This window comes from Myotis davidii, unplaced genomic scaffold, assembly GCF_000327345.1.
Source record: "Myotis davidii unplaced genomic scaffold, ASM32734v1 scaffold370, whole genome shotgun sequence".
In the NCBI taxonomy this organism is placed as follows: Eukaryota; Metazoa; Chordata; class Mammalia; order Chiroptera; family Vespertilionidae; genus Myotis; species Myotis davidii.
This window is the reverse complement of record NW_006288615.1, coordinates 12033054-12046581: the sequence shown is the minus strand read 5'-3', so window position 1 is coordinate 12046581 and position 13528 is coordinate 12033054. Positions and strand designations below refer to the sequence as shown.

Here is a 13528-nt window from a genome sequence, read left to right as displayed (position 1 = left end):
ATGTATGTATTTGTACACAAAGTGGTCTGAGAAGATATACACCAAATGGTTACATTTATGAGAAGGAATGAGATTAGGTATGGGTTAAGGAATGTAAAAGTGTAGTTATTACATCTATAATTTGTAATTTTGTTTGAATTTTTATAAATAATTTTATGCATTATTTATATAAATAAAGTAAGATTTGATGCAGCAAGGATGAAAATTTTCTCCTCCATTTCAAAAAATAAAGAATAGCAATTTGACACCCTAAATGGTGAGGAATATGACTGATCTCTTCTTCTGTGTTTCTCCATGGAGGAAAGAGAAAGGGCAGATGCTTGAAGTAATACTAAAATCCTCAGGGGGCTCATCTTCGAAACAAGCTTTAAAAAAGGACAAAACATCCTTGGTTATGCTATTATAGCATTTCATAGTAGCAGACAAGAGCTGGTTCGTTTTAACACTACGACTCAAAGGTAATTATTATACTTTATTAGAGCATTTAATCAACATGTTCACCTTTGGACCAAGTGTAGAATAAACTCGTAAAGGCTAAGTATTATGTAGAAAGACAAAAGCCTATCACAGTGCTGGTCTTCCTTTTCAAGATTTTTCCGAACTGTCACTTTAAATTTAGAGATTTTCAATATTTTTATACAACTATTTGATTAACAAGATTTTTGTTATGCCTGGCCAGCATGGCTCAGTGGTTGAGCATCGACCCATGAACCCAGGAAGTCCCGGTTCAATTCCTGGTCAGGGCATATGCCTGGGTTGCAAGCAAGATCCCTAGTGTGGGGCATGCAGGAGGCAGTAGATCAATCATACTCTCTCATAATTGATGTTTCTCTCTGTCTCTCCCTCTCCCTTCCTCTCTGAAATCAATAAAAAGATATATATTTTAAAAATCCATGTTATGATCATTACGATAGCCCTATGAGACCCAGTTATAAACGGCATGGAAAGATGAGAGACTAATGAGCATGTCTCCTTTGGAAAATACAGGGCAAGCCGCCACCACCCTGTCACAACCTGACGGACACCTGCCATTGCCACTGAGGGACAATGTCTCTAAATTGAAGCACCATGTTTGAGAAGAGAAAAACCTTTCTGATGGTTAAGGCTAGGAGCCAGAAACTGTCCTTTACAATTACCAACCATGCAATAAGAAATCACGTGTAGTTCTAAAGAACTCTTGAATGCACACAGTTCAATGAGGGAATCCACCCACACATCATTTACATCTCTAATACATTCCTTTTTTAATAACTGATTTTAAAGGCATTCTTTGGGCAGAAACTTCAAAGAAAAATAAAATAAGAATAAAAACCCTATAGGTGATTTGTTTTTATTCCCTGTAGAACATTACAAAAAGTTCTGGAGTGACTATATTTCAGAGCTTGTTACGTTAAAATTTAAAAATAAACAAATTTACTCAGAAAAAAACTTCCCTAATGTACTGTTAAGTGCTATCTTATGTATATTTTATTTTCTTCACTTTTCTCCCTTCTGTGGCTTGTACAGGATAGAAATGGTGCGGGGGAAATTTTTTTGAAAACCCTATTCTTAATGTCACTCTCTCTTTTTTTAATCACTAGTGAAAATTGCCTTGGCATTCACAAGGAGCAGGGAAGATCATGTAGGAGTTTGCCTTAAGCTAAGTATAAAGGCGTCCACAAAATTGGAAACGAAAAATACAAAAAACAATTAGCCATTTCACTAGGAATCAGTGTGTGGTTTTATTACAGGTTAACTTATTACTTCTTTTTATTTTATGAGTACATAAGAGTCATTTCTCATCATGGAGAAAATCAGGAAGCACAAATGCTACTACACAGTGAGAAACAAATATTCTGCCTCGTGTTTAAAAAAGATATTTTCTTGTGCTAAATGAGCTTGAATGTAAAGGGCAGTTGACACCGATACCCACTTACTTAGATGGAATAAATCAAATGTATCTATAATTTGACCTCTGTGGGTATATTTCACCTGGTTATTTCTTTTCAGAAAAGAAAACGGTGCATAGAACTTTTTCCCAAGATGATCTGTAAAATGAATGTGAGTTGGGCTTCCGAGTGCAAATTGTGGAAAACAAACTTTGAGAGTTAGAGATTTTTGTTCCTCCTTCTAACTTTTTAACCGAGCTCGTGATGCATAAGATTGTCTACCCCAATTTTCATGTTCTATTACTAATCTCCTTTCCTTCATTATTTTGAATTTAAGCTCTGAATTTCCAGTTTGGAAATGTCATATTTTTCAAAGCCCATGCTTTATCATAATGAAGCAGAGCTCTCACATCAAAATGAATGTACTGCCACTTGACAGAGAAGTTAAAAGTGAAATTTCCAATAACTGTCTCATACCAAACATAACATGTCTTTTGATGTTGTTCTTTGAGCCTCACATTTTGAAATTGGGAACCTCAAAAAAATTACAGAATTTAAGAAAAAAAATCATAGGGGGAAATGACCTTCTTAGGTCCAGGACTTTTCCCTTCCCGTACGTTTTAATGAGTTCAAGCTATAGGAACTCAAAGATATGCCTTTAAAAGTACTTTATGAAATGCTATGCTTACAAGTCAGACATTCTGTGGAATATTTTGCAATTCCCTTTGCATGAGCAGAAGTTTTAATCAACAAATTTTAGTCAATAAGAACACTTTCCACCACCATTTCCTATAATCAGGGGAAATCGTTTGATTTAGTAATTATATTAGTGTGTTCTACACAAGGAAATATATCATAATGACTTATAAGTAAGAGTTCCCATTTTCACCTAATATTTTACTTAATTTTAATGGACTATACTTAGTTTTTAAATGTTTGAAGGCTACATTTAAAATATTTATCTTCTGACACACAAAAAATTAGATGATATATATATGTACATATATATACACATATATACATATATATAATATCTTGGTTATTCTGCTGTTTTTTTTGCAATGTCTATCTATTTTCAGGAGTGCTATTCATTTGCTCTGTTATAGAGAAGGGAGACTTTAAAAAAAAAGAATACAAACCTCCAAGGCACTTTCAAAAAATTCAGAGGTCAACCTGAGGAGCTCCCTTCTTCTTTCAAGCATGGAGACCAGGGCTGCCCATGCTTCGCCCAGGGTGCTGGCCATGGCATCGTACACCTGACTCTGATCCTTATTCTCTTCTGCTGTCTTGTCCGCTTCCTGCAGGAGCTCCCATACCCCATCTTCCAAAGCCTAAGTCCAAGGAAAAAACAAGGTATAAGGCAGAGGACCAGTCAATGTAAAAATACAGCATCACATTTTAAACACTTGGATATTTGAAACTGTATGTGGTCTATGACGGTCTAGAAGAGAATTTATAAACTCCAGCTGCTATGCAGGCAGGCACATCAAGCAGGCAGGAGGGAGCAGTGGAGATTATGGTAAACCAGGGAGCTTGCCAGGCTAAAGGCATTCACATCAATTGTTCAAACACAAGCGATGTATCAAAGGTGCACATTACATTCCCAGGGGTACAGAATACTGTGTTAACCTCACATTAAAAAAAAAAAAAGCTGCCCAGCCTGTGTTGCTCAGTGGTTGAGCGTCAACTCATAAACCAGAAGGTCACATGACAGTTTTAAACATGTTGGTGCTTAACAACAGAGCATTAAAATATGTAAGTAAAAACTGACATAACTATGAGGAGAAAGAGACAAATCTACCATTATAGTTGGAGACTTCAACATTTCTCCATCAATAACTAAAATATCCAGCAAGCAGAAAATTATTGAGGATATAGAAATAAACAACATCCCCAGTCAACTGAATATAACTAACATGTATAGACTACTATGTCCAACAATAGAGAAATATACATTCTTCTCCAGCTCATGTGAAACATTTACTAAGATAGACTATCTGCTGATTTTTATCTAGGCTTTTTCGAATGAATTTTACTTTTTTTATTTATATCTTCCTATATGTTTTGAATTTTTTATGAAAATATATTATTTTTATCATTGGAGGAAATATATGTTCATTTTTGCAACTATGTAAAAGAGACCTATTCAGAAAAACAAAAAGAAAACATGCCATTGCTATACTGAAATAGTGAACCCGAGTTATTTCCAATTAAAATTCTAGAACAGTTTTTTCCTTCCTTCTACTTTCAAATTATATCCTAAAACATAAACACTTCAACTGTATTATTATTCCCAGCTATTTGCTGTTTCTTTCTGTAAAAGGATCGTACCCTCATGCCTTCTAACATCAGACTTGTCCATGTGACTTGCTTAGACTAATGAAATGTAAACAGTTTTGTGTGCTACTTCTGAGCAGAAGTTTTAAGAACCGATGAGGATCCTATCATGAAGACATGCAAAACTGAATTGTAATTACCATGAAGCAAACATGTAATGTAAGAAATAAAATCTGTGACTATGAGCCACTGCTGTTGGGGGATTATTTGTTACCCTACGATTGCCAGATAGATTGACAAATGTAAAATCATTTGTTAGACATTATCATTCAAGGTTCTCTTATGATTAATACAGAAGGAAAACAATTCATAATGCAACAAAACAAAATATCTAGACCAGAGTCTGACAATTTCATAGCTAAATCAAAAAAGTCTCTGGCAGATTGTGTTGGACATGCCAATGAGTTCTTCAGAGACATCCACTGAATACATGCCATCTCTGTTCTTTTTGGTCTTTAGGCTAAAACAAACTAATAATTGTCTAAAGTGCCAGTCGAGATCACCAAATGCATATACTTTCTGTTTTTTAAAAAATATATTTATATTAATTTCAGAGAGGAAGGGAGAGGGAGAGAGAGATAGAAATATCAATAATGAGAGAGAATCATTGATCAGCTACTTCCTGTACACCCCACTGGGGATCAAGCCTGCAACCCGGGCATGTGTCCTGACCTGGAATCGAACCTGGTTCATAGGTCAGCACTCAACCATGCCTGCCAGGTGCATTTTCTTTCTTATACAGCTGTTTGAGAGCATGATATCTAGGCATTTCCTTCCTCTGTGACAAGCTTTAGGTTATCGTAAGGGCTGATTAACTTTGTATTGTGCATGTGTTTCATTTCATACTTTTTGTCAGTGGAATAACTTAGTTTCCACATATACTAGCCAAAAATATGTAAGGAGAAGAAAAAGATTATATTAGGAGTTTTAATTTTAAGATATGTCATTTGTATGACAAAGACTGTAGTAAGAAATAAAATTAGGAGAACTTGATAATTCCATGCTGGAGATGCAGAAGAGAATAATAAATAATAGGCAATGAATTCATTCTCGAGCAAAAAGCAAGCGAACACTTAACCTTTTAGTGATATTTTTCAGATTTGACATGAAGGTGATAAAATAAATCTGAAGTTGGCTATTTCCATGGCTAATGAGGTTGTTTCTGGAATTATTTTTTACATAGAATTCTTTCAGCCCTCTTAAACACATAGGACGTAGTTCTTCTTAATACTGTTCTTTTCCCACTTAAGTGACACTTTATAAATGATGCAGAGGTTTTGGGGGCAAGCAGCTTGGAGGACTACAATACTGGCCTCCAATATTTCCCATGACCTCCAATATGAACTGCAAAATGTTCTATTCTCTGGAATTCCAAGGCCAGAACATGATTGCAGAACCCTCTGGATTTAATTTGGTACAAGTTGCACTTTCTTGGAGATTTTCTTCAAGAAAACCAGCAGACATTTTGCTTTAAGGATTGGCAGAGAACAGCTCTAACTTCTCTTGGAATTTAGATTACTCTTGGGGTGCTGGGACCAGAAGCCAAGTGCAGTTCAATGTTCCCCGGGGCCAATCCAACACCATCTGAAACACTGGAGGAGAGAGGGATTCAAACAGAGTGAACTAGGCAGGATTCATAGAGCAGGAATATTTTCCAGCCAATCCAAAATCTCAGCATAATGATCAATTGAAGTATATTTCTGTGAGATTCCTAAAATGGAGCATAATCTGAACCCAAAGCCAAAATACAGCATCTGGGTGTTCTATATACAACACGTGGGTCTCTGTGAGACGTCTTCAGCTTTGATAAAGGTGTTTGGAAGGCTTTTAGTTCTTTGAGTGTTTAATTTTCTATGGTTGGCCATGTATCATGTCACCCTATTGGTCAGGCCTTCCCTTCTGAATCTGGTGTCCTACATATGCTGCCTGCACTGAGGAAATACTGTTCTTATTGCTCATTGCTGAGTTCCCAAGGAGATTAGCTCTTCTTCCCCATCACCACCACCACAAGTAATAAGATATTATCATTTAGATAGCCTGAAACACAAATGCAAATCATGTACTAATGAGAGGGCTAGAGGGCATAACACCCCATACATGCTCAAAAAAATGATTTCAAGTCTGTAAAGGAAACACAAAAACATAAATTCTGTCCTGCTCAGATTTATGGCTCCAACACCTATCACTGGTTTTCAACAATAAATGCCCCGAAACGAGTGTTTGAAAACATGTTGAGGCATTTTTAGTTGTGACAACGTGTTTGTGTGGCTTGTGGGGGAGGGGTCTGATGAAGGATTGTCCCACCAAACAGCAACCCTACTGAGAAACACAGACTGCACTGCACATAGTAGGGGCTCAATAAATGTTTGTGGTCGAACATGGGGAAGAGGTCTAAGAGGTTTCTTTCTCTTGAAAATCATTTAGTTTTATTTCACAGGCTGTTAGAGGAGAGTTGAAAGGCCAATTGTTTCCATCTGACATCATCTTCAGGAAGCCTCTCTAACAAACCACAATGCGGCACCATCCCAGAGCAGCAGCACTTCATTCCTTTTAGAACAAACCTTTCCGTAGTTATTAGAAAAAGTTTTCTGGGACTGGACCAAAATTTGCCTCCTCATTCTCCAGATTGCAACACATCCCAGCGTTCTAATTGTGAAAAACTCCCTGACAACATCCTTCACGTCTTCTATCTCTCTTACTTCTTATTTAAGAGTTCTGAAGAGTTCCTTTAAAAGTGCATAGGATTTATATACTATAAAAACTAAAAGCAGCAAGCCGGAGGATATGATTTTGAACAGTTGAAGCGAGCGTAGTGCTTCACTCCATCTCTTCCAACTGCCTCTCTCAGTTGCTGTCAGCTATAGATGGAGTTATTGTCTAAATGGAGGGAAGAAGCTCTTCCAGCTTAAAGACTATAAAAAATCATTAGGCCAAAAGGTGAATTAATATCTGAAAACACATCTAAAAGAGGAGAAATCTCCTTTTGGCATGTCTTATTTATCATTGCAGTCATAATACTTCAATACAAGTAGTATTTGTATAGTGCTTTACAATTAAATTTTTTTATTATCACCAGAGTATGTATAACATCCTCAATCAACAGGCACCTGTAGAAACTATTTCACTTAAATGGAAAGGGTGCTTTTTGTCCTCCAATGAAGCTAAAACCAAAGTAGCACTTGTTCAAATACAATAATAACTTCAATGACTCTGATGGTTCAGAGAAGGTAACATCTAATGGAATCTGAAGTTATTCAAGAAGGTAGTCATTCATCCATGCTCTCATTCATTCAGCAAGAATTGTTCAATCATCTCTTAAACGGTACAAATTGTGTTAATATATATAAAACATTGAGAAGGGGTACATCTAGTTATGATTGTGTTGTTTTCCTTTCTTTCTTAGCACTCATCCACTTCTCATACCTGAATGGCTTCCATCCCCACCATCCTACTGAAATACATATTCTTGTATTCGTCACAATGACCTCATATTTGTCACGGCCAACAATCCTCATTTAATCACTTCTTTGTGATTAATACTGTTATGTGCTCCTTAAATTTTTCCCCTTTCATTTGCTTTTAGTACACTCTGCTTTTCCTCCTGTGCTTCAGCTCTCTTTCACAGATGCACTTTCTCTGCCTGTTTTTAAGTGTCTAGTTGTTCCAGGAGACAATTGTCTTTGCTCTTTTCTTTTTACTTAACAAGTGAGTGTCAGGGGAGGGGCTGAGGAAACTATATCAAAACCAACTGTGTGACTTTTTCAAACTATACTTAGCTTCTTCCACAAGTTCTGATGTGGTCCTGGGGACAGAGGGCAAGTGACCCCAAAGTTTGAATGGACTATCACAATGAGCCACTACTACTGATTAGATTGTCTCCAAATAATACATAGGAAGGTGGGGTACAGAAGGAAGAGTAAGCATCACAGTTCCACACCTCTTGCCAAGTGAATGCATACTTTTTTCAATGGCTTCCCGTGGATTTTAAGATAAAATTCAAAGCGCAAGCACAGTAAGATACTCAGTGCTTGATTCCCTTTCTAATCTTACTTTTCTCTGCTCATTCCCTCACACTGCTCTCCAGCCTTCTGAAATTCTTGTGGTTTCCTGACACTCACACAGTAACCTTTATGCTACAACCCAGAATGCTCTTCTTTCTTGCCTCACAGTCTTCCCACTCCCTCCTGTTCCTCACCTATATCCAAATAATTCCTATCACCCTTCAAGACACTGTTCAGGGGTTAACTCTTTTAACAAGCCTTCCCTTACCCTCATCCTCTATGGGTCTTGGGTATTTGTCCCTCTAAAATGCCTTTCACTATCATAGCAATTGTTTTATGATTATGAAAATAATGTCAGTACATAATTTCATATTAAAAATGGCAGAAATTTTTAAAAATAAAAGTTACCTACAATTCCAAAGGCCAGAGATAACCACCATTATTATTCACATGGTTTTACATAAACACACACACACACTCAGAGAATCACATGGCAGTGATTTTCAACCTTTTTCATCTCGTGGCACACATAAACTAATTACTAAAATGTTGTGCCATGTTGGAGAGATTTTGGAAAATGAAGATTCCTGGGTCCCACTTCAAAGGATTCTGATTCAATATATGTGAAGTAAAATAACTGGAAATCTCTGTTTCTTTAAAAAAAAACACACAACTCACTTGATTCTGATGTATAACCACCTTCCCACACATCATTCTTCTAGGGGATGGAAAACAAGACATCTATCCATGGGTGAGTATTAGGGCTTTTAAAAGCCGATCTATTGCCACCTATAGGCTTATCAGGATGTCTGAAAATTTCTCCCTATGGTAATTCTTCTGATGTAGGCATTTTCTCTATAAAGTTTTGATAACAGTGCATAAAAAAAGGTCACTCCCTGCCTAACACTTGTCAGTGACTATTCATCAGACATAACATGAAAAGAAACCTCCTTTCTGTTGCATGCTTGGCCCTCCAGGACCTCGTCACTGCCTACCTGTCCATCCTATCTTTCTCATGACCCTTTCCCCAAACCCCTCTCCCTAGCCCATGGTCCAACCATACAAAACTACTTACTGCTCTCTCAATGCTCCACACTGGGTCATTCCTGGGGGCTTAGTATGTGCTTTTCCTACTGCTCAGGCTATCTACCTATCCTTATATCCCTGGCAAATAATCTTAGAAAGAATTCCCTGATTCCTTCCTACACTGTCCTTTTCTCTATAACTATATTTTATATGTTTTTCTGCTGAAGCCCCTCCAAATATATGGGGCTTCCTTGTTTAAATACCCATCCTGTGTAATGATTTATACATAAATAATTTAATACTGGAAAGAGAAGGCAAATATAGAACAATGCTCACAATTAGTAAATCTAGGTAAAAGATTTCTGTATGTTTGAAATATTTCAAAATTACCAAAAAATGGCCCACCTTCATAGAAGCTTCTTGAGTGCAGGAACCATGCCATATGCATCTCTGCATTGCCCGCATCTAATTCAGTACCTGCTTCATTAACTATTGAGTGAATCAGTGAGAGGGAAGCTTTTACCTAATGGAAAACAAGTTGGATTTCAGCTGAGGTTGGAAGGTGGGGGTTGGCATCATGGTGTAGGGTAAGGACTAGAATAGGCTGGGCTTTATAAATGGCTGACAGAAACTGTGTTTTTAAAAGGTAGCAAGTGCTAGACATGGTGAGTTGGGGTGAACTGGCTCCAAAGAAAATCTTGAGTATAACTTATACCTCTAGGTCAGCACCAGCACTTCAAGAATTATTTTTGATTGGGGGTTGGGGAGGTTTTCCACATAGATAAAAATGTATCAGTCTATTCATTTGGAATTTCAATTTTCATACAGCAGAAACACGTGTAAGTTGTAATTATCAAACTTCCAATGTTATCCAGATATATTGAACTTTTAAATAATGACATCAAACTAAATGCCTGCCAGTGGCCTATTAGTCCAACTCTCCCACATCTTACTTGATTTGCACCTAAATAGTTGGCCTTTGCAAAAAATAATAATCACTCTGGTCCTATCTTTTGACAGTGTTAACCTTGCTAAGGAGCCACATCATTCCACTGTAAACTGGAGAAACCCATCTCACCAATGAGCTTCCACTTCCTACTTATGACTTTCTGTGTGAGGTGGTCACCCCCCTTTCTGTCTCTGAAGAGTTAAACACACTGGGTTCCCACCTCTCTGGTCTTCTCTAAACCCTTTAGACCTTCAATCCCCGCCACCTGCTTTGAAATATAATACAGCCCTCCCTTCACCTTGGTGCGATCCTTAAATGTGAAGAAAGTGGCAGTTGGATTACACAAAATATCACAAAGAAAAGTTAGACACTGTCTGAGGTGCAAAAAAAAAAAATCATTCAATATATTTTCAAAGTCTAAAGAAAAAAAATAAATTTCTTATCTCTTGGGGGGGGGGGAAGAGGACATTTTCAGACTTAAAAAAAAATCTGTTCTCAGATTGAAGAAACCTCAGGGCAGTCACCAAATAAAACACTGAGATTAATTGACAGAAACAGTAATAATGTGGGGGTTTTTTAGCTTGTTGCTAAACAGAGCAAAATGGAATGCCCAGTTTACAGGGTAAGCAGACTTCATGTTGACAATGAGATATGGAGCTTCTAAGATGAGCCATCCATAAAAAATGGCTTGCCTCAGGACTCGGTCAAAGCCAGCTTAATTTAAGTTTTCCTCTCCCACTTGGTTAGTTATTAAACTCAGGAAAGTATTTTGGAATTGGATCTGAGAAAAAGACACTCTGGCAAACATCATAAAGTTGGTTATTTAAAGAGATGCTAAAAGGCACTCCTTTGCCCTTGGGCCCCAAAAGAATAGGAGACCAAAGATATTTTGTGATACTTGAAAAATGCAGTTTGTCTTTTTAAGTGTCGCTTTGAAATCGCTGGTTTTAAGTATAGCATATTTTATGGACATTACACCACCTCGACTGCCATGCAGAGCACAAAAGGGATTATGGATTTTCTCTTCAGTGGAGCATTAAATGGTCCCCTGAATAGCAATTTTCCTAACGAGCAAATATCTGTGGTATAGGCTGCATATGTTTTCCCAACACTGCAGAGTCTACCGGTAACACAGACCGTGAGATACAGGTAGAGTCTCCAGTTCATAGAAATAATCTCAGGTTTACCACTAAATTGAAGACAATTTAGGATACTTGAAAGCAATGAATGAAAAATTTAGAAGCTTTTGAAAATAGTAGTTAAGTTATATTATTTTGTTAATTCTCTCCCACATAACACCGCAGGTTTGTTTTGGTTTTTGCTGCTCTTTTTAACTGGAATACTTTGCACTTTCTCCCCCCCGCCTTTTATTATTATTATTATTTATGTTTTTTTTGCCTATCCCAAACCTGCTAGCCTTCATGTCCAATTCCAGTGCCGCCATCTCCATGAAACCCTTCTGTTCACTGCAGCCAAAAAGCAGTTTCTCCTTCCTCCGTATTTCTTTCTCACTTTATTTCCACCTTTCTAATGTGGATGTTATATTTCACTGCATAACACAATTGTGAGTGAGCAAGTTTTAAATTAGGTGGATGATTGGCTAGACGAGAGCAAGGACTAGCGTATCCAGTTTTGTATGCCCTTCAGGACAGTATGATATTTATTTTTTAAAGTTATTTGAAATAAGTTAACTGAAAAAAGTAATAGCAAAAGAAGTAAAATCAAGTGCTTTAAAATCCATATTTGTAGAAGATGGGTCATTAAATTATTTTCCTAATAATAATTCCTTAAGAGCAAATATCCAGTTTCCATAGATCACAAGGTCCCAAAAGCAAAAGATCATACGTTTCCATAGATCTTAAGATCATACCCTTCTTGCCTTTGGCCTCTCATGGCTCTAAGTTCAGGTCTTTGTGCTTTCTCCATGTTTGGGTGATTTAAAAATATAACTGTGTCCTCTGAGCCAATGTTACAAGTCTACATGGCTCTGTCTACTTATCGTTAGAAAACAAAAGTCTATTTGGATCATAACACTTAATACTCCCAAATATTTCTGTCATCTTATGGGTCTCCCTAGAGACTCCAGGAATCATTAAAATATATTCACAGTCTATATTACTAATAAATAAAGCACTTTATATATATTTTAAAATACTACAATAACTTTTACTTCATATATGCAGAACATTAATGATGAGAGAGAATCACTCATTAGAAAGACCTATTAATTTAACCAGGGCATCACTACTGTACTCTTAGATTGCTCATTACCACATTTTGTTCAGGGATTGTGTGGGAAGGGGTATACTTACTAATATAAAGGGGTAGCAGAAGGAGATCTTGGTGGTGAAGGAATCTTCCGTATGTTGACGGCAGAGGTGGTTACATTAATCTACACATTATAAAATGACACAGCTGTGCACATAATTTGTACCAATATCAGATTCCTGGTTTTCATATTACATCATAATTGTATAGGTTATAACCATTGGAAGAAACTGAGCAAAAGGTACACAGATCCTTTGTGAAAAAACTTTGTAGTCTGCTATGAATCTAAACTTATTTCTAAACATATTTTAAAAATTAAAAATATATAAAAATAAAATCTTGTAACTAAGTTAAACTGAATGGAATGCAATGACAAGAAGCATATACTGGGACTCTTCTGGGCATCTGGGATTATGTTTTTGCCCCATATTTACTTGTTAAGCTACTTTGCCTGTTATCTGTCTTTCTCTGTAGATTATAAGTTTCAAGAGCGCAATGACTTTTCTCTGTTTTCTTCACTGTTGAATCCCAAGAGTTTAGATAAATGCTTGCATATATAATGTATTCAGTAAAAATCTGGTGAATGAGACAAGATAGCAGATCACTGCTTTGCCATGTACAGGCAATAATTTATTATAATACATGAATTATACTCAGTCTCAGATTCTGATTATGAGAATTTTAAAAATCATACCAAAACACTTTTTTCTCTATCTTAATCTTGAGTTTTATTTATCCAAGTAATTGTAAGCACAAAGTTACTCTACCTGCTGTTTCTGTAAGTTCTAAGTAAACAAACAAAAATATGCCTTATTAGCCTTGAAGTATTCAACTTGACTCTGTAAAACACAAAAATGATTTTTAAAATATAAAGTTCTATTGTATTTTTAAAATAATAATGTTGACTTTAAAAAGTTGAAAACTATAGTTCAAATTAATCAATATAGCTCTTAGTATACTTCACAGTAATAGGAAGATCATGTATAAAAATAAGACAAGAGAAAATAACTTTGTGATGATTTATACTAATACTAGAGGCCCAGTGCACAAAAATTTGTGCAGTCGGGGGTAGGGGACTC

General features: G+C 36.4%; 1 protein-coding gene across 1 annotated transcript in view; it reads right to left on the bottom strand.

The window, feature by feature from the left end:
• Positions 1-13528, bottom strand: part of CCDC141 (coiled-coil domain containing 141) — a 171533-nt gene that overhangs the window by 134125 nt on the left and 23880 nt on the right. The window contains exon 3 of the mRNA XM_006760570.2: positions 3008-3199. Coding sequence (XP_006760633.1) covers positions 3008-3199 — 192 coding nt within the window. The remainder of the gene's footprint in view (positions 1-3007; positions 3200-13528) is intronic.